This window comes from Rhinatrema bivittatum, chromosome 1, assembly GCF_901001135.1.
Source record: "Rhinatrema bivittatum chromosome 1, aRhiBiv1.1, whole genome shotgun sequence".
NCBI lineage: Eukaryota > Metazoa > Chordata > Amphibia > Gymnophiona > Rhinatrematidae > Rhinatrema > Rhinatrema bivittatum.
Window position 1 is genome coordinate 156322586 of NC_042615.1, and position 26346 is coordinate 156348931.

The window sequence follows — 26346 nt, forward strand, 5'->3', positions numbered from 1 at the left end:
CAGAGAACATTCTAATGACTGACGTATACCCTGGAGCATCACCTGCAGTCAATCAGTATGAAATTTAACTAACATTAACTAGCTATCTAAATAGAACGAATTTCCAACTCACAAATTCTAAATGGAAGCAGAATCCCCCCAAAAAATCTTGGGAATAAAACAAGAAAATATTAAGAAAAATAGACAGCATGAAAGGCAGTTTAATCACCCAAACAGTGAATGAGCTGCCTATCCGAAAAGAAATATAATACAGACATAAAGGGTGGGCGTCTGGACTGATCCATGGTACTACAGGAACGAAAATTAGCAGGTAAGAACCAATTTTCCTTTCCCTGTACATACCTGGATCAGTCCAGACCCTGGGATGTACCAGAGCTGATTCAATTAGGGTGGGACCCAGAAAGTCCCGCTCTGAGAACACTCTCTCCGAAGGCTGCCGAACTTGAGCGTGAACATCCAAGCGGTAATGACTTGCAAAAATATGCAACGACTTCCAAGTCGCTGCTTTACAGAACTCCTGAGGAGAAACTGACATTCTGCCCAAGAGGTAGCCTGTGACCTAGTAGAATGAGCTCTCAACCCTTCAGGAAGGTCACGATGAGCTAGAAGATAAGCTGAACGAATCGTCTTAACCAACGAGCAATTGTAGCCTTTGAAACCTTATGACCTTTGCGAGGGCTACTCTACAAAACAAATGATCAGACAAATCGAAAATTGTAACTTCAAGATAACGCAACAGAGCTAGTTGTACATCCAATTTTTTAAGATCCCTATAGGAAGGATCCAAACAAACAATCTAAAGACTGAAAAGCCGGAAGCTCTATGGACTGATTTAAATGGAAAGAAGATACTACCTTAGGTAAAAAAGATGGTATAGTCTGTAATGAAATTCCTGTATCAGAAATTCTAAGAAAAGGCTCTCTGCAAGACAAGGCCTGCAACTCTGAAATTCTATGAGCTGAAGAAATGGCCACAAGAAACACCTTCAATGTGAGATCCTTCAAAGTTGCATGATTAAGGGGTTCAAAGGGAGCCAAACAGAGCCTTAAGAACCAAATTCAAACGCCAAGCAGGACAAGGATTCCGAAATGGACGTAGATGTTGCGCACCTTTGAGAAAATGTGCTACATCCGGATGCGCAGCCAAGGATAATCCCTGAACCTTACCACGAAACAGTCTTGTAAAAAAGATAAAATATTGGATACTGAAGAATGAACGGGATCTACTTTATGCTCATTACACCAAGATTCAAAAACCTTCCACACCCTTGCATAAGCCAAAGATGTAGGTTTTCTAGAATGCAATATAGTCACTACAGCATCTGAATAACCTTTATTCTTTAACAGACACCTCTCAAAAGCCATGCTGCTAGAGAGAAGCATTAGACCTCTTCCAAACAAACCGGACCCCGAGACAGAAGGCAGGGAAGATCTCGAAATCGAAGGGGACCGTCCAGTGCTAGTCTGACCAGGTCCGCGAACCATGGACAGCATGGCCACTCCGGAGCCACTAAGACAACGTCGACTTGTTGAACTTCTATCCAACACAGAACCTTGCCGATTAGAGGCCAGGGAGGGAACACAGAGAAGAACAACCCTTGGCCAAGGAAGTACCAGAGCATCTACTCCTTCCGCTCCTCTCCCTCCTGCGGCTGAAGAACTGAGGGGCTGTGGCATTCTGAAATGTGGCCATGAGATCCATTGCCGGAGTGGACCATCTGTTACATATTTGATAGGCTTCCTCACAGTTCCCACTCGCCTGGGTCGAGATGCAGACTGAGAAAGTCGGCTTGAATGATGTCCACCCCAACAATGTGCGAGGCTGCGATGCTGAGCAGATGTTGCTCCGCCCAGGCGATCAACTGTTGTGCTTCCTGAGCTACCAGGAAGCTTCAGGTTCCTCCCCGACTGTTGATGTACACTACCATGGTTGCATAGTCGGAAAGAACCCGAACAGACTTCCCGCAAAGGAGAGGTTGAAGAGCGATTAAGGCTAAATGAACCGCTCTGGTCTTTAAAAGATTGATCAACCACTGTGCTTCCTCTTTGGACCACTGACCCTGAACAGATGTATTCTGACATACCGCTCCCCAGCCTGAAAGACTGGTGTCTGTAGTGACCACAGTCACTTCTGGAATCTCTAGTGGTATACCTCGTTGCAGATTTGCTGTCTGTAACCACCAATCTAGACTGGAACGAGCAGTCTCTGTAAGAGGAAGGGGGAAGGTGGTATAGTTCAGAAACTGGATTCCAGCATGAAAGCAATGCAGACTGAAGTGGTCTCATGTGCACAAAGGCCAGGGAACCAACTCCAGAGTAGAAGTCATTGAACCTAAAACTATCAAGTAATCCCACACAAGGAATAGGAATAGACTAAGTCTTGAATTTGTGATTGAATCTTGAGAAGGCGATGCTCCGGAAGGAACACTATCCCTTGATGAGTCTCGAACCGTGCACCCAAAAACTCCAGAGATTGGGAAGGTAATAGGTGACTTTTCTTTGATCACCCAGCCTAGAGACTGCAAAAGGCTGATTACCCTGTTGATTGTATAACAAAGATTCCAACTTCACTCGAATCAACCAGTCGTCCAGGTACGGATGTACCAACAGGCCCTCCTTCCTGAGTTGAGTGGCCACCACAACCATTATTTTGGTAAATGTTCTGGGAGTTGTGGCTAATCCGAACGGGAGAGCCCTGAATTGATAATGTTGCCCTAGAATGCAAAAACCTGAGAAACTTCTGATTGGATCAATGCAGATATGAAGACAAGCTTCGGTGAGGTCGAGAGATGCTAGAAATTCTCCTCTGTGAACCGAAGCTATGACAGACCGAAGAGTCTCCATCCGGAACTTTGGAATCCTTAGACAACGGTTGACCCTCTTGAGATCGAGAATGGAACAAAAGGTTCCTTCCTTTTTGGGAAGGACGAAGAAAATTGAATAATGACCTTTCCGATGTTGGAACTGGAACTATAGCTCCTAGGTCGCTTAAACGCTGTAGTGAGTCTTGGATTATGAGATGCTTTTGTAGGGAAGAACACTGAAATTAGGAATAGGTGGTGAAGTCGCTGAACAAAATCTAAAGCTTAACCTTGATTTATCACCGATAGAACCCATTGATCCAACGTACATCTGGCCCATTCTCCGTAAAATGAAGACAGCCTGCCCCCTATGACGGGAACTGGAGAAAGGACCAGCCTTATATCATTGGACAGACTTTGTGCTTGAGACTTGGGAAGTTCCAGGTCTACCAAAGTGGCAGCCACGAAAGGACTGAGACCAATTCTGTTGTCTACCTGAAGGAGCAGACTGATGAGAATCTCCTGTTAGACTGAAAACGAGAGCAAGATGAAGAGCTTCTAGGCCTAGGACGGTCCTCTGGCAATTTGTGAATCTTATTTTCCCCTAGGGACAAAATTAAATCTTCCAATTCCTTACCAAATAATTTTCCCTTAAAGGGTAAAGCCCCTAATTGAGCTTTGGAGGATACATCTGCAGACCAATTCCTCAGAGAAGTCTGCGAGCCGATACAGAAGCAACGATAGAGCGAGCCGAGGTCCTAATGAGATCATATAAAGCAACTGTAGCTTCCAGTCTACCAGCCTGAGCAACCTCTTCAGAGAGGGAAGAATTGTTTTGTAAAGCCTGGACCCATCTTAGTCCAGCTCGCAAAGCCACATGACCACCTGCACACCAAGAGCAGAAACCTCAAAAATTCGCTTAAGCTGAACCTCCAGCTTACGATCTTGGAGATCTTTAAGAGCCGTAGCCCCAGTTACTGGAATAGTTTTCTTAGTGACTGCTGAAACAGCAGCATCCACCTTAGAAAATTTTAAAATTTTCAAAGCTTCCTCAGGTAATGGATTGGAGAAATTACTTACCTGATAATTTCATTTTCCTTAGTGTAGACAGATGGACTCAGGACCAATGGGTATAGTGTACTCGTGCTAGCAGTTTGAGACGGATCAGATTTCAATCTGATGTTAGCACCTAGTACATATACCCCTGCAGGAAGTGCAGAATTTCAGTATTCTTCCTTGCAAAGCATTATGGATATATGTGTGACTGACCGATTAACTTAATGTGATTACTCTGATTAGATTAAATTGGTTGCTAGACTATAGCTGGAGACTGCCAGTGTCCTCAACCGGAAAGCGTCGACACCTGGCAGGGTAGATGCCCAATATTAAGTAAAACATGGCTTACCTTGATTCGATGAACGACCATGTATAACAGCAGCTGAGGGTGGGCTGCTGAGTCCATCTGGCTACACTAAGGAAAACGAAATTCAGGTAAGTAATTTCTCCATTTCCTAGCGTGTAGCAGATGGACTCAGGACCAATGTGATGTATAAAAGCTACTCCTGAACTGGGTGGGAGGCTGCCAGTGGTCCAATAAGGATTGCTCTTGCAAATGCTGTGTCCTCCCGAGCCTGGACATCCAGACGATAGAATCTGGAGACGGTATGGATGAGGACCACGTTGCTGCCCTGCAGATCTCGGCAGGTGACAGCATCCTGGTTTCTGCCCAGGAAACCGCCTGTTCTCTGATGGAATGGGCCTTGACCTGTCGAGGTGGTGGTTTTCCTGCTTCTACGTAGGCCGCCTTGATGACTTCTTTGATCCAGCGAGCAATGGTTGCCCGTGAGGCCGCTTCCCCTTGCTTCTTCCCACTGTGCAGGACGAACAGGTGGTCCGTCTTGCGTACCGGTTCTGACATTTCCAGGTATCTGGATAGTAGTCTGCCGATGTCGAGATGGCGTAGAGACCGGCCTTCTGACTTCTTCAAACCTTCCATCGTTTGTAATGAAATGGTTTGGTTGAGGTGGAAGTGTGAGACCACTTTGGGGAGGAAGGAGGGGGACCGTGTGTAGATGGATGGTCCCCGGGGTAATTCTGAGAAATGGATCACGGCAGGACAGTGCTTGTAGCTCTGAAATGCGACGGGCTGAGCATACAGCCAGCAGAAACACCATCTTTAGGGTTAGTAGACTGAGAGACAGGCCTCGGAGGGGTCTGAAGGCGGGTCCCGCTAGGAATTCCAGGACGAGGTTGAGGTTCCACAGGGGCACTGGCCACTTTAGTGGTGGGTGAATGTGTTTGACCCCTTTCAGGAATCTTGAGATGTCTGGGTGCACGGCTATGCTGTTGCCCTTGTTCCTGGGGCCGTAGCATGACAGTGCTGCCACCTGTTCCTTGATTGAGTTGAGGGACAGGCCCTTCTGGAGTCCATTCTGTAAGAATTCCAAAATTATGGGGACTTTAGAGGAGTGTGGTTCGATGTTGTGATCTTCGCACCAGGCCTCAAATACTCTCCAGATCCTTATATATGTTAGCGATGTGGAGAACCTGCGTGCTCGGAGGGTATCTATTACTGCCCCCGAGTATCCCCTCTTCCTCAGTCGGGCCCTCTCAATGGCCAGACCGTAAGAGGAGCTGGATCCTTGTTGTAGTAGGTTCCTGTGTGGGGGCAGGGGTAGGGTTTCCCCTGCCAGTAGTCTCATGTCTGCGTACCAGGGTCTTCTTGGCCAGTCCGGGGCCACCAGAAGAACTAGACCTCTGTGTCGCTGAGCGTTGTGAATGATTGCACCCAGCAGGGCCATAGGGAAAGGTGTATAGGAGGGTCCCCGGTGGCCAGGTCTGTACCAGGGAATCGATCCCTTGTTGACTGTGGATCTCACCTGCGACTGAAGTATCTGGGTACTTGGGTGTTGGATCTGTTTGCCAGAAGATCCATGTCTGGGGTCCCCCACCGATCCACTATCACAGGGGTCAGGAACCTTTTTGGCTGAGAGAGCCATAAACGCCACATATTTTAAAATGTAATTCCATGAGAGCCATACAATATGTTTAAAACTAAATACAAGTAAATGTGTGCATTTTATGTAAGATCACACTTTTAAAGTACAATAAGTCTCTGAAAATATTACACCAGGCCTTAAGACACCAATACATCTCCTATTAGGAAAACGGACCAAGTCAGGCTGCTATAGAGTCCTACACAGAAACTACACGCCAGCAGAAAACCTCACCTGAATCACGTGCTGTCCCTCACCTAACATAGAATAAAGAGACCAAAACGCATAACAAGAAGCATGCAGACAAAAACTGAATTGGAAACTGCAACAAGCCAGAGTCTCTGTATGCAGTGTAACAAAGGAAAAAAGAAACATCACACATCCTTATAAAACAAATCAAGAAATATAAAATCATCAGCAGTAAAACTGTACTAACAAAAAGAACATATTTCGAAACAGCTGATGAGTGGAATATCCAATAATTAAAAACTCATATAAAAACATTTCCAGATACCAACAAAATATTTCAAAATAGCAGACACAAAGATCCAGTAATGAAAAATAATAAGGATACAAAAATTTTTTTGCTCTGCATACCTGGGAACGTTTGATATCCAGGTGTCCTGAGATTGTTCTGAATTAGCAGGAGGTGGGGTGGTTTGCTTGGAACTTTCTCCTCTCTCAGTCACATACAGCGCTCTCTCTCACACTGGCTCTCAATGACACACCTATACACACATGCTCTCAGTCACTCACATATACAAATGTTTTTTCTCTCTCACTTATATAGGCTCTTAATTACACATTTACACACATGCTGTCTATCTTTTCACGCTTACACACACACACAGGCTTTCAATCACATAAATACATGCTGTCTTTTTCTCTCACACACAGACTCTCATTCACATGCTTACAAACATGTCCTCTCTTTCTCTCATTTACACACAGGCTCTCAATCACATACTCACATGCTCCCTCACCTAAATCAGCTCTCAATCACACAGACACACATGGTCTCTCTCTCTCATTTAAACACAGGCTCTCAATCACATACTCACATGCTCCATCACCTAAACCAGCTGTCAATCAGACACAGACACACATGATCTCTCTCTTACTTATACACACAGGCTCTTAATCATACATACACATGATCTCTCTCACACACAAAGGATCTCAATCATACACACATACTCTTTCAAACAAACAGGTTTTCAATTACAAACTTACACATACAGGTTCCCAATGGTAAACTTACATTCATGCTCTCTCTCTCACAGGCAGGATCTCAATCACAGACATACTCTCTTTCACATATACAGGCTCTCAATCATTCACATACATGCAATCTCTCACTCACACACACAGGATCTCAAACACACATGCTTGCTTGCTCATTCATTCACTCTCTCTCTCCCCCCCCCCCCCCCGGGAACTCGCGGCAGCAGCAGCCACCTCCCAACGCTAACCTCCTTCATTTTCAGCCCTTGCGGAGGCGAAGGCGGAGTCCCATCGGCCGCGGTTGAAGATTTTCATTTTCTTCCGAGCCGCGCTGCAGTCTTCTTCCCATTGGACACTAGCGTGCCTGCGCGGGTCTTCCCGCGCAGGCACCCGATGACTCCAGCGCTGGCACCCGGCTGACACCCGATGACTCCCGCGCAGGCACCCGGATGACTCCAGTCAGCGTGCTCTCTTCTCCTCCCCCCCCGCGGCCCGGAAGAGGAAGTGGTGAGCATCGGGTGCCTGCGCGGAAGAAGAGACCACGCTAGTGTGGTCTCTTCTTCCCGCGCAGGCACCCGATGCTCTCCACTTCCTCTTCCGGGCCGCGGGGGGGAGGAGAAGAGAGCACGCTGACTGGAGTCATCCGGGTGCCGCTGACTCCAGCTGTCCTGCCGCGTTCCGCCCGGGCTGACAGCATTTTAAGCCCGGGCGGCGGAGGACCGGGGAGCAGCTGGGTCAGCGGGGAACCGCGAAGTATGGCGACACTTGTCTGCGAGCCAGATGCAGCCCTCAAAAGAGCCATATCTGGCTCGCGAGCCATGGGTTCCCGACCCCTGCACTATCATCTTGAAGGCTGTGGTTGACAGCTTCCATTTTCCCGGGTTTAGGCTTTCCCTGCTGAGGAAGTCTGCCGTGGTGTTGTCCTTCCCGGCGATGTGGATGGCGGAGATGTCCTGGAGATTCACTTCCGCCCAGGTCATCAGGGGGGCTATTTGTAAGGATACCTGTTGGCTTCTGGTTCCACCCTGCCTGTTGATGTATGCCGCCGTGGTGGCGTTGTCCAACATCACTCTGACCGCTTTGTTTCGAAGTCTGTGGGCAAACCGCAGGCAGCCTAGCCGGACTGCCCGTGCCTCTAATTGGTTGATGTTCCACCGACTCGACTACGTTCCACCACCCTTGGGCGGTTAGCTCTTCGCAGTGTGCTCCCCATCCGTGTAAGCAGAGGGTATCACCGCAGGAGTGCGGGGCTCGTCTTCAGGTAGGTTCTTTAAATTTGTTCTGATGCTCGGCGAGCGTGAAGATAGCTCCTAACTGCTTTGGAGACTAAAAATACTGAGATTCTGCACTTCCTGCAGGGGTATATGTACTAGGTGCTGATGTCAGATTGAAATCTGATCCGTCTCCCAACTGCTAGCACGAGTACACTATACCCATTGGTCCTGAGTCCATCTGCTACACGCTAGGAAAACAATTTTTCCATGGCTCGTGCTACCTTAAACCCCAACTCAGGAGTATCCCACTCCCGGTACATAAGGTCAGTGAGAAAGATGAAAAGGAAATGTCGTGGGACCTCTAAGGCCAAGCAACACTGGGTCAAAATCACCCATCCTAGAATCCTTTACTGAAACCTCGAGACCCAATTCCAGTAAAATAGCTGGAATTAAGGGGACTAAGTTCCTCTCTTCTAAACAGGCGGACTACTTTGGGGTCATCCCCATCTGCAATATGAGGGTCTGAACTGATACACAAAGCAGGGTCTTCATTTAAATCTCCCTCTGGCAAGGACTTGTCCAGGATAGGTAAAGAGCCATGCTCAGAATCATATGAAAAAGAAAAAAATTGTCTGATCTGGACCCTGACGAAGGGGACACTTCAGAGCTGACCCTACTCCCAAACCCGTGGGACTAGCCCTTTTTGAGGAACGTGGCCTTAACCTCTGTTCAGATGAGAGACTTATGAAATTTCTTAGATTTGTAAGCTTTGCGAAGAAAAACGAAGAAAATCCCCTGAAAAGGCAGAAGAGGAAGAAAAATCTGAAATCTCCTTCAGGCTTACAGCCGATAAATATGGCCCTGTTTCGCACAGCTTGTCCCCCCCCCCCCCCCCCAGGGACCGCCGGCTGCGGAGACGAGTCAGAAGCACCCTGAATAGCTTGTTGTGTCACCACCCTCAGAGTAGACAGGAGTGCCTCAGTTCCCGCACTGCAGCGAAAAGAGTCAGGGGCAGGAGCAGCTGGGCTGAGGTTTTGGGGCCGCGTGAAGTTGCAGAGTTTTTTTTTTTTTTGTTTTTTTTTTGTTTTTTTTAAATCGGCAAACTTAAGCCTTCCCCCCTGGGGAGACAGGATGAACAGACTCTCCCTGGAGAGACTCACGTGTGCATCTCCACAAGTGCGGCAGGCCGCGCCTCGCGGCATTATAAAGAAAAAACGGCACAAAATAAAAAGTATGAAAAACTAAACTGAAAGAAACCCTGGCAAAAAAACAAAGGCACAGGCCCACTGAACACCAAAAGGTAAGTAAACAATTCAGTTGTGAAGAATTTTTTTTTTTTTTCCTGACCGAAACGCCGCGGCCCCCAGGAGCTGCTCCAAGTAGGGTGAGTGAGCCGGGCCTCCCGGTATCACCCCTGCCAGGAGTGGTTGCTGGGTACAAAACCTCCCCAACTCCAGCAGCCTCAAAAACCAGGAGGTATAGTCCTCCCAGGAGGCAGTGAAACAGCTGTGAAGAAAAAGTAAAACTTTTTTTTTAAATAACTTAAATGAAAAGAACAGGCTCTCTTCAAAAGAAAAAGAAAGCCTGCAAAAAATTAACACCTAAACTACCTGACTAAAAAATAACAAACTGCCACAGACTGCAGGGGTTAGGGACATCCACCTCTGCTGGGAGACAGAGAAATACTGATTGACTGCAGGTGGTGCTCCAGGGTATACGTCAGAGTCATTAGAATGTTTTTTCTGCCTCCCTCTGCTGGATTGGTGACATAACCCAGGGTCTGGACTGATCCAGGTACGTACAGGGAAGTCTCCATTTACCTGGATCCAGGAGATTCCCACTCATAAGTCTGCAATAGCAGAAAGCTCCTGTCCAAGGAAAAGATTTCAGGGTGCCCTCAAGAGACTTCTAGAGCCACCTTGAATGTTCATGTCTGCTCCACTGCCTTAGTATTGACAAAGCATGCTCACTGCTTTGCTCTGGAGTAGTAAAAGAAAATGAAAGCTGGATGCAGGTTCCAGCCTGCTGACACCACTTTCTTCCAGAGAACCATTGACCACCTGATCTAGACAATGTGCTCCAGCCAGAAAGATTTATTGCTGTCATCACCAGGATCCAAGGAGGGTTCATTAAACTGACCTCCCCACAAAAGATTCAATGGAACTCCAAAGGCTGTCCCTCACAACTATGGTATAGGAAGCTAGATCTTGTGTCTTGAGACAGGTAGTTGATTAAATAAATCTGATGTCCCATATGGGCTATGGGTCTAGATCTAGAGCACAGTGGAACTGAGGAGCTGTAGATAATCCCAGGCTCTCAGAGCAAAGAACTGCACCCATCTGATCAAAATGTTGACCCCCCCCTCCCCAACTATAGTAGCCCACACCTGAAACTTAGTATTGAAGCATGCCCTAGGTAATCATATTGAGCTAGAATAAGATTACTCAGATTGATCACCCAGCCCAAGCCTTCTAAAAAGACTAACCCATCTGAACCCTTTCTTGAAAAGATTTGGCTATAATCAGCCAACTGTCCATGCAAGGATGAACTAGGATTCCTTCTTCGAAAGTTACCACCATGACCTAGATAGGAAAATTAGTTTCTTACCTGATAATTTTCATTCCTGTAGTACCAAGGATCAGTCCAGGACACCTGGGTTGTGACTCCACACCAGTAGATGGAGACAGAGCAAGACCTGTCGGGCTCACCCATATATGGTCACTCTCCTGTCACAGCCCCTCAGTCTTACGTTATGTCAAAGTAGCAAAGGACAGGAACTAAACAGGGACCCATCCCCAAGAGGGAGCAACTGCAAAAACCCCCAACTGGAACAAAACTCTCAACCGAGAAAGCAGAACAGTAAAACCAAAATACTGAACACCAACGAGCGGACTCTCCGTTTCTTCCGAACAGCACGGGCAGGATCCTGGACTGATCCTTGGTACTACAGGAACGAAAATTATCAGGTAAGAAACTAATTTTCCTTTCCCTGTACGTACCAGGATCAGTCCAGGACACCTGTGATGTACCAGAGCCAACTTACCGAGGGTGGGAAGCAGAGAGTCCCGTACGGAGTACCCTCTCTCTCCAAAACCCCCGGCAGTGTCCTGAACATCCAGCCGGTAATGCCGTGTAAAAGTATGCAACGACTTCCAAGTAGCCGCCCTGCAAATCTCTTGGGGCGACACCTGAGAAGATTCTGCCCAGGAAGCAGCGTGCGAAAGGGTCGAATGAGCCCTGAGACCCCCAGGCACCGGCTCTCCCCGTACTATATACGCGGAACCAATGGCCTCCTTGAGCCATCGTGCAATTGTAGTCCGGGAAGCCATGCCCCCACGCTTTGGACCTGAGAACAGAACAAAAAGATGATCCGTCACACAGAACGGATTGGTGACTTCCAGATGGTGGAGAAGTGTCCTCCGAACGTCCAACCTCTGCAAATCCCGCATCTTTGACTGAGACGTATCCCGGATGTCGAAAGCGGGAAGCTCAATGGACTGATTCAAATGAAACACTGAAACCACTTTGGGCAAGAAGGAAGGGACCGTTCGTAAGGAGACCCCGGAATCCGAGATCCTTAGGAACGGTTCCCTACAAGACAGCGCCTGCAACTCCGAAACACGGCGTGCTGAAGCAATAGCGACAAGGAAGACAGTCTTCAACGTGAGATCCTTGAGGGTTGCCCGCTTTAAGGGCTCAAAAGGAGCTGAGCACAACACAGAGAGTACCCAATTGAGGTTCCAGGACGGGCATGGATGACGTAATGGACGGAGATGTTTGGCTCCCTTCAAAAACCGTGCAATGTCTGGGTGCAGTGCCAAGGAGCCCTTTCACCCCTTGCCACGCAGACAACCAAGTGCCGCCACCTGGACCTGAAGGGAACTACATGAAAGACCTTTAGCCAAACCAGCCTGTAAGAATGACAGGATATCGGATACGGGAACCGAGGTAGGATCCACATTGCGCTCCGCACACCAGTCAAAGACTGCCCAGATGCGAACATACGCCATGGAAGTAGACTGCTTTCTGGCCCGCAATAATGTGGCAACCACCACATCCGAATAACCCTTCTTCAAGCGCTGCCTCTCAAAAGCCATGCCGTGAGACAGAAGTGATCTGCATCCTCCAAACAAATGGGGCCTTGCCAAAGAAGCCCTGCCAACCCCTGAAGACGAAGGGGCGATGCTACCGACAACTGAATGAGATCTGCGAACCACGGGCGTCGCCGCCACTCTGGCATCACCAAGATCACTTCGGCCGGATGCAGCTCTATGCATCAAAGAATTTTGCCGATCATCGGCCAAGGAGGGAACACATACAGCAGTACGTCCATCGGCCAAGGCAGAACTAACGCATCTACTCCTTCGGCCCCTCTCTCTCTCCGACGGCTGTAAAACCTGGGCGCCTTTGCATTTTACCATGTGGCCATGAGGTCCATATGTGGCGTCCCCCACTTTTCGCAAATGAGGTGAAACGCCCCCGGCGCCAATTCCCACTCTCCGGGATCCAGATGACGACTGAGGAAGTCCGCCTGAACATTGTCGACTCTGGCAATGTGAGACGCCGCTATGTTGCTGAGGTTGTACTCCGCCCAGGCTAACAGGAGCTGCGTCTCCTCTGCCACTAGTGGACTTCTCGTCCCCCCCCCCCTGACGGTTGATATAAGACACGGTGGTGGCGTTGTCCAACACTCGAACCGCCTTTCCCCGCACAAGCGGCAGAAAGGACTGTAGTGCCAGGCGAACCGCCCTGGTCTCTAAGCGATTGATGGACCACTGAGTCTGGGCCAAGGGCCACTTGCCCTGCGCCGACTTGCCCAGGCAGACCGCTCCCCAGCTGGAGAGACTGGCGTCTGTGGTTACCACTGTCCAGTCGGGTACTAACAGGGACACTCCACAAGTCAAGTGGTCCGCTTCCAGCCACCAGTGAAGACTGGCCCTCGCCTGGGCCGTGAGCGGGAGTGGCAGATGAAACTCTTCGGACACTGGCTTCCATCGGGAAAGCAACGCTGATTGCAAAGGACGCAGATGAGCAAAGGCCCAGGGGACCAAAGCTAGCGTTGAAGCCACAGAACCCAAAACAGTCAGGTAATCGGATACCAGGGGAAGCCGAAGAGACAACAAGCGGCGCACCTGACCCTGCAGCTTGAGGACTCTGTCCTTGGATAGAAAGACCTTGCCCCTCTTCGTGTCGAACAGGGCCCCCAAATACTCCAGAGACGGGTGGGTGTCAGATGACTCTTGCTGAGGTCGACAACCCAATCCAGGGACTGCAAGAGCGTGAGGACTGTTGACTGCTTGTCGACACTGGACCTCGGACTTGGCTCGAATCAACCAATCGTCCAGGTAGGGATGTACCAAGAACCCCTCTCTTCGGAGGTGAGCCGCAACCACCACCATCACCTTCGTGAAGGTCCAGGGAGCCGTGGCCAGCCCGAAGGGAAGAGCTTTGAACTGATAATGCCTGCCCAGAATACAGAACCTGAAGAACTGGTGGTAAGACTGCTGGATGCCGATGTGAAGGTACACTTCTGTGAGGTCCAATGAAGCCAGGAATTCGCCGGGGCGGACAGAGGCAATCACTGACCGGATTGTCTCCATTTTGAAGTGTGGGATGCGAAGGCATCTGTTTACCCCTTTGAGATCTAGAATTGGTCTTGAAGTGCCGTCCTTCTTTGGCACGATGAAGTAAATGAATAAAAACCTTGGCCGCGCTGCTTGAGTGGCACTGGGGAAATCGCCCCCAAGGCCTGCAGGCGTTGAAGGGTCCCCTGTACCGCTGCGCACTTTATGGGGCACTTGCATGGCGACACCAGGAACTTGTCTGACGGAATCCTTGCAAAATCTAACGCGTAACCGTGATTTATCACGTTGAGGACCCACTGGTCTGACGTTATCTTGGCCCATTCCTCGACAAACAACTGCAGCCGAGCTCCCACGTTTGGAACGAACGCCTGAAGCTGAAGCGAGGGATGGACCGGCCGCATCTCATTGGGAGGCCTTGGAGCTCGAGCCCTCCGGGGTTCCACCTTGACAGCCGAACCGCGTCCCCCCGAAAGGACTGAGGCCATGAGGACGACCGTGAGGAACCGGAACGATAGGAAGGACCTGGGGACATGACCTCCTGTTACCACGGAAACTGGCCCAGTTGGAGAAGGATCAGGCTCTAATCCTATCCTCAGGCAACCTGAACGCTCTTTTCTCGCCAAGGGACAACATCAAATCGTCTAACTCCTTGCCAAACAATAATTTCCCTTTAAACGGCAGCACCCCGAGGTGAGCCTTGGACGAGCCATCCGCCGCCCAATTCCGGAGCCAGAGGAGCAGACGGGCAGACACTGCCGAGACCATGGACCTGGCCGAAGTATGAAGGAGGTCGTGTAGCGCATCTGGGTAACAGGTAGAGCCTATCCATAGCTTTGCTCACCTTCAGGCCCAACTCTGGAGTGTCCCACTCACGGAACAAGATGTCTGAAGCCGTAAACAGAAAAGGGAAAGCTACTGCTGGACCCGTGAGGCCCAGCAGTACCGGATCCATGTTTGCTGCCTGCCGGGGGGTACCACCGGCGGCGCCTCCACCCCCAGCTCCTGGAGGATAGCCGGAATAAGTGGGGTTAGTTCCTCTCTGCGGAACAACCGACTACCTTTGTGTCATCACCCTCGACTGCCGTCGTTCCTTTCCCCGCTCCCGGCTGAGAAGGACTCTCGTCCGTCGCATCGTCGGCCCCCCCCCCCCCGGGGGCTCCGCAGCCGGGTCATCCTCCTCCGGGGAAGTAGAGTCGGACTCAGATACCTGCGGCATCCCCCGCACAGGGCGCTTCCGCCGCGTTGCGTCACCCTCAGGGACCGCTGAGGATCTCCTCTTCCGGGATCCAGCTGACCTGCTGGATCCCTTCACTTTTCTTGGCTTTCTTTTACTTAGTTTATATTTTAAAATTTTGCGCAAAATCGGATGAGCAGGAGGACCCGGAGCCCGCAGTTTCCTCTTCAGACCCGGACCCCCCCGGGGGCTTCCACCAAGGGACGTTGCTGTGGCGAAAGCGTGGGAGGCAAGCCGCCATTTGCGACTGCCTCCCACGTGGCTTCCCTGACTATGGCCAAAATGGCCACCGTTCCCACACTAAGCGGGAACAGGTCCCCCGGGCCGTCAGCAGCGGCGGTGAACGGGGCGCGCGGGAACGGCCCTCCTGACTGACCCCCGACGCTGTCCCGGGAGGCACGAGCACGGCAGACAGATCCCCTCAGCATGCGGCCCCTGACCTGAAAACGGCCCCGCTTAAAATAAACCAAGAACGGCGCAGGCGGCGACGAAGACGGCCCCCCCTGAAGGAACAGAGAGCCGGCGCGAAGGAAAAGCCACGGCACAAAACAAAACAGGCAAACTTTTTTTTTAACCGCCGCTGTCCACGGTCCTGAGGCTCCTGTTCCAACGGGGGTGAGTGAACCGGGCTCCCCGGTGTCACCCCCGACGCTGCAACTTCTCTAGGCGGGTCCTCAACCCTAGCAGCGGCCTCAACCAGAGGGGGATGGTCCCCTCAGAACCTTCCCAACCCCCCTGGGAGGCAGGACCAGCGGGGATGTATCCTCTCAATAGAGGAAAAAACTTCGTAACTTTTTTTTTTTTTTTTAAAACACCAATCAAATCCAACTAAGTCAAAGAACCTGAACAACCAAAAAACCCCAGGGAACAGCCAAAACCCCCAGGGCACAGGGCTGTGACCAAACCTGCACCATCTACTGGAGACAGAGTAAGACTGAGGGGCTGTGACAGGAGAGTGACCATATATGGGTGAGCCCGACAGGTCTTGCTCTGTCTCCATCTACTGGTGCGGAGTCACAACCCAGGTGTCCTGGACTGATCCTGGTACGTACAGGGAATAGCAGTTCAACTGGTGTGTCGTGGCACACTAGTGTGTCACGAAGCACCCAGGTGTGTCACACCTGCTGCTCTTCCCCCCCCCCCCCCCCCCCCCCCCTTTCACCTCAGCGAGACAAACACTTCTGCCATTCATGGGCTACCAGCACATTCAAGCGCTGAGGGGAACAGCAGCAGTGTTTGTGAAGTCAGCAACAGGAACATGACCTTTTCTTCTTCCTGCCTCTGACCCAGAAGGGGAAGTGTTTACTGGGCACGCAGGAAGAAGAGGCCATGCATGCATGCTGCTGCTCCAGAAATCACATCCCAAGGCTCTCCCTGGCCCCACTGCACTCAGTTTGCCTGTGCTGCAATCATTGCGGCACAGAGCAGTCAGCTGAGAATGTGGCCGCCGGGACTTCCTGCCATGTAGCTGTTGGGGAAATCCATCCATTAGTTGCCTGGATCCAGAGCTAAAGATCGGTGCTGGCTGGCCACTTTGCCATGGGCTGCAGGAGTATGGCGCTGCTGCCCCCCCAGCTCCAATCTCCCCTTCTCTCGCCAGCGCAACACCAGCAAGAAAACATAACCAAACTGCAAAAAATAAATAAAAGGTTGGGGTGGGGAGAAGAAAAAGCATACAATTACATTCCCAGCTGATTGCTCTGTGCCGCACTTCGCAGCACAAGCAAACAGCTGGGTGCTGCCTTCTTAGCGCTGTGGGGCGGGGAAGGTCACTCCTGTTGCAGTTTCCAGCCCGTCAGGGTTCTGGTTTTAATAGCAGCATACCAGCTACCATGTACTGTGAATGGTGTGAGTGACAAAGACTTACACACATGCTGGCTCACTCTAAGAATGTGTGTGTTTGTAAGAAGTGTGTGAGAGCAAGAGACTGCTCAGGAAAGTCACTGGTGTGTATGAGAGAAATTGGTCAGGCCTGCCAAAACTGCTTCTCCTGGCCGCAAGCAGGATGGTGCTGCTCATGGCCCACCAACTCTAATCTTCTCAGCTGTGGGTGGGATGGGCTCAGCTCACAGCTTCACATGGCTGCTCTTTCTGCCCCCTAAGGCTGGCACCCTGGATGACTTCCTAATTCACCTATTGGAACCCACCAGCCCTGCCCCAAATCCCTGTGGAACCAAGCCACTCAGCCTCAGAGGCCCTCTACAGACCAGTTACTAAGATGACACTCCAGGGGATATTATGATAGCATCTCATACTTGTCTGGTATGAAGAGAATTAGATTTTTTAAAGTGAATGCCAGCTTCAGCACTTACTTTTTGAAAGTAAAAATATGGCATTTTGTAAGCTATATAGGCTTCAAGATTTAGAAGTTTATAATATCTACCCTAAAACAAGCAGGTCCTCTGCACTGCAGCTGCAGTCAGGTTTAAGAATCTTATCAAATCTCTCAATGATAAAACTGTTCTTGACTCTTGTAGTTATATTCAACATGACTGCTTCCAGAAGCTCATCTTAAATGATTCAAAATGAATTGTTCTTTAGTATAGCAGGGTACTTGCTACACTGACTTTAGTTTGCATGCAGATACAGGTTTCCCACTTTTGTGATATTGTGTACATTCCAAGGAGTTGCCTGTATGACACCAAGATTTTTCATGCACTGCAAGTTTATTCCTTTAGATGTGACAAAGAATGAAAGTTACAGAATGACCTATGTTTCATAATAAGCCAGAGAGACAAATAGCTCATAATGCTTTAGATAATTAACCATACTCCCAAGGGGAAAAAATTACAACTATCATATCAACATTAGGAGACCAGTAAATCTAAAAATCCAGTTATTAAAGTTACAAATGAGAACATGTTCTTGAAAAATGATCAAGATGCAGAAAAAAGGACTAGGGTTTACTGATCTGTTTTATTAGTTTTGTTTTCAGAATTACCATGTACAAAGTGAAGCATTTCTCAGTATTAACTCAGAATGCCAATCTGATAGCTCCTGTCAAAAAAAAAAAAAAAAGTTGCATACCACACATTTTATGGCCAAAACAATGCAAATGTCTGGAAAATACAACAAAAGCATCCTATTTATAGATAGTAATGTTTTAAGGCAGATAAGCTACCAAAGCTTAGGTGGAGCAGCTTTAATAGTGTCCATAGAAAATCAGACCCCAGCCACTTCTCAACCACATGACACCCCATGCCTTCATTTTGTGCCAACTTTATTGGATTCAGAAGAAAAAAAAATTTGTTAGTCTCAATTTAAGTCAGAAGTCTTGTCTTTAGTAGCCACTAATCAGAACAGCCTGAAGACACTAACTACTAGGGGTGTGAATCGTGTGATCGATCGTCTTAACGATCGATTTTGGCTGGGGGGAGGGGGAGGGAAATCTATAGTCATGTTTTGTTTTTTTTAAAAATAGTTAAAAATTGTAAATCTGGGAGGGCAGGAAAACCGGCACACCAAAAAACCCTAAAACCCACCCCGAACCTTTAAAACAAATCCCCCACCCTCCCGAACCCCCCCCCCAAATGTTTTAAATTACCTGGGGTCCAGTGGGGGGTCCCAATGCGATCTCCAGCTCTCCGGCCACGGCTGCATTGAGAAATGGCGCCGGTGGCCCTTTGCCCTTGTGACAGGGCAAAGGTAGCGCCGGTGCCATTTTGAAGAGTGGCAAAACAGCCCACGTGCAGGAGGTCGCTCCCGGACCCCTGCTGGACTTTTGGCAAGTCTTGTGGGGGTCAGGAGGCCCCCCCAAGCTGGCCAAAAGTCCCTGGGGTCCAGCAGGGGTCTGGGGGCGATCTCCTGCATGCGTGACATCGGGAGCCAGGAACCAAAATGGCACCGGCGCTACCTTTGCCCTGTCACATGATAAGGGCAAAGGGCCACGGCACCATTTCTCAACGCAGCCGTGGCCAGAGAGCTGGAAATCGCATCGGGACCCCCCCACTGGACCCCGGGTAATTTAAAACATTTTGGGGGGGGTTCGGGAGGGTGGGGGATTTGTTTTAAAGGTTCGGGGTGGGTTTTAGGGTTTTTTGGTGTGCCGGTTTTCCTGCACCCTATTTAACGATACAATACAAATGCCCCTGACGATAAATTGGGGGCATTTGTATTGTATCATGCACTCTAACGATTTTGGACGATTTTAAAATTATCTGATGATAATTTTAATCGTTCAAAAACAATTCACATCCCTACTAACTACTGCAGAAATAAAATACATGTTTGGAAGTATCATTTAAGCCCACTTCTTGGAGCAATGCAGGTAATAGATCATACTGCAGAATTTATGTATTTACACAAAACAGGTAGCAAAAAGCCAGGCTTAAGTGTACCTGATGGTAAGTTTCTAGTTTTAGCCAAATGTTGGAATGCTAAACCCAAATGTGTTCTTTGGGAGGAATAGAGGGAGAGTAATACTACCAAACGCCTCGGATACTAGTACTCTAGCCCCCTCCCTATCCCTTGTACCCCAAACTACACCTATAAATAAAGCCATCAGATTACTGCGTTTTCAACTGCTGAAACACCCCCCCATCCCAAAACTTTTAGAATGTAATTGCTTTCGACAAAAACCGGTTCTGTGTAAAAAAAAAAAAACAAAAAAAAACCCAGACCTCACAAGTATCCTTTTGTTTCCAGATCTCCCCCAACTCACGGCCGAAGCCCTACCTGCGAAGTCAGGGGGAAGAGCAATAACAGGGAGCAGACGGGAGAGGGCACAGAGCCCAAGGAGTCGGGCTCCAGTCCCAGAACGTCCACGAAGCGCCAGCCGCCCACCACGCCAAGCTTGGCCAGCACCTGCAAACCAACACCAACCACAAAAAGAAGAGAGAGAGGTGAGGGGGGCGCTGCAGAGAACCCCGCCCTGCGCAGGCGCCTCGAGTCCCCGTGCGCTCGGTGACACAGCACAATCCCTGACTCCCACCCCCCCACCGCCCCTCCCAACGCTCGCCACCACACTAGCGCCCGGCTACGCGACTTCTAAAGAAAGGGGGGGGGGGGGAAGGGGGCGCGGGGAACGCGCGTGCGACCCGGTAAGAGCCATCCTGTAACGGAACCCACACACGCATGAGAGAAATGCATGAAGATTGTCTCGCTCGCCAGCAACAGTTTAGCCACCGTCGCCAAGTTCTCCAATTAACTCATCAAGCTACCTTTAAAAATAAAAAAAAATAGTTTTGTTTTTAACTACTACTAAAACAATAGAGGCGAGCGCAGATTTATTTTAACACTTCCAAGACCACACCCTCCGAACCTCGTCCTCTTCCCTTCGGGCCCATGGAGGGATTATTAACAGGCGGCTCCATCAGCCGCTAAGATTTTTTTTTTTTTTTTTTTTTTTTTAAAGGCGGGGGTGTTAGGGGGAAGATGACGTCTCCATACTGCATATTAGCTAAAGTCACTCCAATACCCATAACCAGGAGGTAAAGCATTAAACCTTCCGCAGGTACTCACTTTATTCAGCATCTGTTGAAAGAAAATAACATAACGCATAGGTTAGTAACCGAACAACAGCCAAATAAGGTTTTTTAAAAAATGATTGCTATCAGGCTCACTTCGGGGTTAATCTCCATCGCTTTCCACTGCATTCTGGTAACTTGGACGGCGACCGCTGATGCTGTAAATACCAAGACCTGCCACCTGCTCCACCAGAGAACCGACAGTCTGCCAGGAGCCGCCCGAGGGGTCCTTTTATAGCATCGGAACACTACCACTGTGGGCTGGAAGAGAGGGGAGGCCGGGTTGGACTACACCTACAAAGCTGCACTTTATCCCGCTAAAGGTGACGCTTGGAACAACCAACGGACGATGGGATCCTTGCGGGGGCGTGGCTTAGTCCAGCCATCCGAGCCAGAAGTGGCTGTGATCCGCTAAAAGCGATCTTTCATAACACTGCAGGGTGAGGAGTTCACTTGTGTTAGCTCGGTCCGGTTCCCTCCGATTCTTTTCTGGAAGTTGCTGGTGAAATCAAATCACCCGTTGTTAAATGGTGCAACAGGAGTGGGCCTGCCCAGCCGTTAATACCCTGTAGTAATAAGGTTTAATAAGAAACGACTCTGCTGTACCCAGAAACAGAAGGAAGGAAGAACACGGGTGCCGTAAATTCTACTTGCGAATATGTGAGGCATTCTTCATGTTTCCCAAAATTAAAGGTTACTTCTTCTCAAACACCTTGCAGTGAAAGATGTAATATAGAGCTGCTCAAAGCATCATAAAAAGAGACCGTGCTGCTTTTTTCGGGCCCTACATTTTTTTTAGTGCCCTACCCATAGGCAGCGTCAGCCTGCTTCCATGTCATCATAAGATATTCATCCTGTCCTTATTTTATAACCTTCTTCCCAATCTCTTTTTTTTCCTGCAGAATGTATTGGAATGGTAGCAGTGGTGATTTTGTAAATAAAAGACTACTAAGTTAGGTTCAGCCACAGCTTCCATCATTTCCCAATGGGGGAAAAGGAAGCAAGATCAAAAAGTTTCTGGTGTGATCTCACATAAAATCACCACTGGATACTAATTATAAAAGAAGGGCTGGGCTAATATTGCACGATGACATGGAGGCATTTTGGCAACTTTGCAATGCAATTCTCTGGTCCGGCAACAAAAGTGTCTGAGATCCCAACTTGATTTCACTGCTGCTTCCTATGTGACATTAAGCATGTCACTTAACTTCCTTGTGAATCAAATTGTGATCAGATTTCATAATTTACTAAGCTGTATTAATGCATTATCATAGGGTAAACACCATTTACTGTGTGGTAAAAGCATTAATACATAAATAATGTGTGGAATTTGTAATTACACATTTTATGTGATTACTTCCCCTGGGAAATCTGTGCAATGCAGAATTTATGCAGAATTCCTCCCCCCCGAAACAGAATTTACCTATTTTCATGCAAAATATAGGAGGAGCCAGCTCGTTTAATAGTGCACTTCTGCAATCCAGTACCACAAACTGTGGAGGAGGATCAATCTTCTTGTTGCACTGTGTAATCCCCTGAACTCCCACGCTGTACATAAGTACATAAGATTTGCTTTACTGGATTAGTCCAAAGGTCCATCAAGCCCAGTATCCTGTTGCTAACATTGGCCAATCCAGGTCACAAGTACCTGGTAAGATCCTAAAGAATAGATAGATTCCTTGCTACTTAACACAGGGATAAGTAGTGGATTTCTGCAACTCTATCTTAATAATGGTTTATGGACTTTTGGCAGTCCACGGGCTGCTCCAGCAAACCACCGCACCCACCCTCCAGGCTGGCCTTCCCCTCTACCATGTGGCGTGATCCTTCCTGGCTGCTTTGTGGTGGACCGCTGAGCTCCAACGTGGCAAGATGCCGCAAACGCTCCATGCAGCAGGACACCGCCAACACTCGCTGGCTCCGCTTCTCCTAGAGCACATGTGCACCCATTGTTGCCCTACTTAAAGGGCTCTCAGCGGGAAACGCCTCAAGTGCCTCCTGATCACCTCACTTGCTCAGGCCTATAAAAGGCCCTTGCTTACACTCCTTCAATGCCACAGCAACAGGTCCCCCTACTCTTACAGTAGAGCATGTTGCTCCAGCATCTTGCCTTCAGTTCCAGTGTCTTTCTTCATTTCCAGTGTCTCGTGTTCTATCCCAGCCTTGTCTTCAATTCCAGTGTTTTGTCTTTAAGTATGAGCTTTGTCTTCAGTTCTCCTTGCCTGCCTGAGCTTCTCTGTACCTGACCTTCCCTGCCTATCTGTCTCTGCTTTCCTTTCAGACAGATACTCAATTTGACCTCAGCTTGATCCCAAATACACTTGACCGCTGCCTGCCATTGACCACTGCCTGCCATTGGATACACTTGACCACTGCCTGCCATTGGATACACTTGACTGCTGCCTGTCACTGGCCACACTGCCTGCCATCAGATATGCTTGACCACTGCCTGCCCTGACCATTGTCTGGACCTTGGCTTCATCTGACCTCCATCTGCTTTTTACCCAGTTACCCTAGCACGACCACCTCCACCACCAGCAGAGGCCCCCACCTAAGATCTGCTGACCACGGCACCCAAAGGCTCAACACAAGGAGAATGAGGACTGGTATAGGCAAAACTCCAGCTGGGCCTCTACTTGGTCCGGGTCCACCTGCTGATGGTGGGAACCTGCGGGGCTCTTCCCTACAATCCTGCCTTGGTCCAAGGGTCCACTAACACAACACTTTTCCTCCAAGATCTTGTCCAAACCTTTTATAAACACAGCACCCCTAAAAGCTTTAGCCACATCCTCTGGCAACAAATTCCAGAGCTTAATTATGTGTTAAGTAAAAAATTCTCTTAGTTTTAAATGTATCACCTAATAACTTCATTGTGGGTTCCCTAGTCTTTGACATAGTGAGGGCAAAGGGCTGTCGGCGCCATTTTGACTACTGGCAGCCGACAGCCCAAGTCCAGGAGATCGCTCACGGACCCCCGCTGGACCACCAGGGACTTTTGGCCTCAAAATTTGCCACGTACAAATTGGCAACCGCCGGTGCCAACGATGATCCCATGGGGATGCCATGTTCTTGATGGTAAATTTTATCCTTAAACACAAAATAGATGTTAAATAACACCAACTCAGTTAAAGTAATAAGAAAATGTTTCGGTATTCTTCTAGACCCATCATGCCCAAGTATCTCCTGTGTTACCACCTCCAAAGCCGATTGTTGGGGTATCTGAGTGTACAACGATTGAATGTCCATTGTCACTAACGCCATTTTGATTACTGGCAGCCGACGGTCCTTTGCCCTTACTATGTCACAGGGGCTACTGCCGCCATTGGTTGACCCCAGTGACATAGTGAAGGCAAAGGGCCGTCGGCGCCATTTTGACTACTAGCAGCCGATAGCCCTTTGCCCTTACTATGTCACAGGGGCTACTGCCGCCATTGGTCGACCCCAGTGACATAGTGAGGGCAAAGGGCCGTCGGCGCCATTTTGACTACTGGCAGCCGACAGCCCAAGTCCAGGAGATCACTCCCAGACCGCTCCTGGACCCCCGCTGGCCCACCAGGGACTTTTGGCAGGTCTTGGGGGGGTCAGGAGGGTGGGGGTTGTGGTAAATTAATTTTGGAGGTCTTGGGGGGCATCAGGAGGGTGGGGGATTTTGTTAGATTTTTACTTTTTTATTAAAGATTTGTCTGCGAGCCAGATGCAGCCATCAAAAGAGCCATATCTGGCTTCTGAGCCATAGGTTCCTGACCCCTGCCTTAGAGGTTCCAATGACTGGGTGACAAGGCAATGTCTCTTGGATGATAAAAGTGTTAGGACAAGCATGAACTCCCTTGCTTGCGAGATTCCGATAGCAATAGCCTGAATAAAGTAGCTATTTCTAGATGGTCAAAGAGTGGACTTTTCCCCGGCAACGGACTTAACAGGAAAACTCTGTGACACCCAAAGGTGACATTATCCTCTTCAGCCCTATAAAAGGGCCCAGCAAATTTCCCTACCTTGCTTCAGCAACAGGTCCTCCTACCTAGTGTAGTGCATGTTGTTGTTCATCCTTCCAGCCCTGCCTTGTCCAGCCTTGCCTTGTCCTTTCAGCCTGTCTTGCCTTGTCCAGCTTTGACTCATCCATCCATCTAGCCTTTATCTTGTCCAGCCTTATTTCGCCCTTCCATCCTGCCCTGCTTCGTCTAGCCTTGCCTTGTCTCTCCAGTTATCTTGCCTTATCCTTGTCTTTTCTTCAGATTGACTACTGGAACTGACCCCTTGCCTGGACCTTGACTACTCTGGATTGCCACCTGCCACTGACCCCTTGCCTGGACACTGACCACCCTAGATGCCTGTCTGCCACTGTCCCTGGATATCAACCTTGTTTGCTTGATTGCTCTGACCCTTGCCTGGTCCTTGACTACCGCCTTCCCCAGTCTCTGATAGACTCTTGCCTAAGTTCTGCCAGCCCCCAGAACCCAAGGACTCAACCTGCGGGGTAAGAGGCTGGTATAGTTGAAGCTCTAGACCAGTCTCCCGCCAGCTGTCAGTGAGGGCCTACGGGGCTCACACCTTAGGCTACATCAACCACACCACAACATCAAGGGTCCAGTTCGCTTACACATGGATTCATTTGCCCCTCTCTGAGATGTGCTTTTGACCAGTCAATCATCCAAATAAGAAAATGCATAAATCCCCAACTTACATAGATATGCTGTGATGATGATTACTAAGTATTTCATGAATAGATGGGTTGAAGGGCAGTATGCAGTACAGGAGATTGTATTTCTTTACAACAAATCATATATATCCCATTCACAGTAAGTATATCTAAATGAATAAAGGCATTCTTGAGATCTAAAGAACATAGCGCAACCTCTTTGTTTATAATAATGGTACTTAAGCAAATCTTGAACTTTCCTTTCAAGAGAAATCTGTTCAAGGCCCTTATTCAAAATGATGAATCAGATCCAAAATGGGAAAGCCTTTTTAGGGAATTTGTGGGGCAAAAAAAGCTAAATTCATATGTGTAATATGTTATGCTCAGGTTGTGAACCCTTGGACCGACGGGAGGATGGTATACCTGAGGAAGTGGATCCGTAGATTCTCCCGTCGGATGGCGAGGCAGAGCAGAAGATGTGACCAGCTGACCCTCGGCACTGGAGACTGAGGCGACTTGAGGAAGCAGACGAAGAGTCGTGACGTCAAGGAGAGGAACGGAGTCTTCGCCACTGGAAGTCCGCGGTCCCCCCAGGAGGAGCCCGTAGGGACCCAGACTGATGGGACTTAGGTGGACCTTTGAGAGATCAAGGAGTCAAGAGTTCGGTCCAAGGGCTAACTGGAGCTTCACCCCTGGAAGCCCGCGGTCCCCCCTGGAGGAGCCCATAGGGGGGACTTAGGTGGGTCCTTGGAGACGATAGTCCAGAAGAAGTCTGAGGTCAAGTGCCAGAGGATCATCACTCACCAGTCTGAAGTCTCACACCAGGAATCACCGCTAGCCAGTCTGAAGACACAGCAGGAATCACCGCTAGCCAATCCGAGGTCAGGAACCAGGAACACCAAGACGAGACAGGAACAAAGATCTGAAGTACAAGAACTCACCGAAGCAAGCAGACCTGACTACGTGGGACGTTGCCAAGTCGAGGAATGAGCAGAGAAAGCCTCCTTTTATACTTCCTCTGCTCTGGCTCATAGGGAACAGCTGTAGAGGGTTAAAGGGATCAGGTCCCTTTAAATCTAATGAGGAGGCACGGCCTCGCGCCTAAAGATGACGGTGGCCATCTTGGATTTCCTCCGCGGAGGAAAGACTGCAGGATGCTGCGAGGGAGGAGCAGGGATGGCTCCCCACCCGG

General features: G+C 49.2%; 1 protein-coding gene across 1 annotated transcript in view; it reads right to left on the reverse strand.

Annotated features, from left to right (window-relative positions):
* Positions 1-20766, reverse strand: part of UCHL1 (ubiquitin C-terminal hydrolase L1) — an 89604-nt gene extending 68838 nt beyond the window's left edge. The window contains exons 1-3 of the mRNA XM_029588864.1: positions 20615-20766; positions 20514-20525; positions 19728-19856 (exon numbers count right to left, since the gene is read on the reverse strand). Of these exons, the coding sequence (XP_029444724.1) occupies positions 19728-19856; positions 20514-20525; positions 20615-20647 (174 nt within the window). The 5' untranslated portion in view covers positions 20648-20766. The remainder of the gene's footprint in view (positions 1-19727; positions 19857-20513; positions 20526-20614) is intronic.
* Between the last annotated feature and the right edge of the window lie 5580 nt (positions 20767-26346).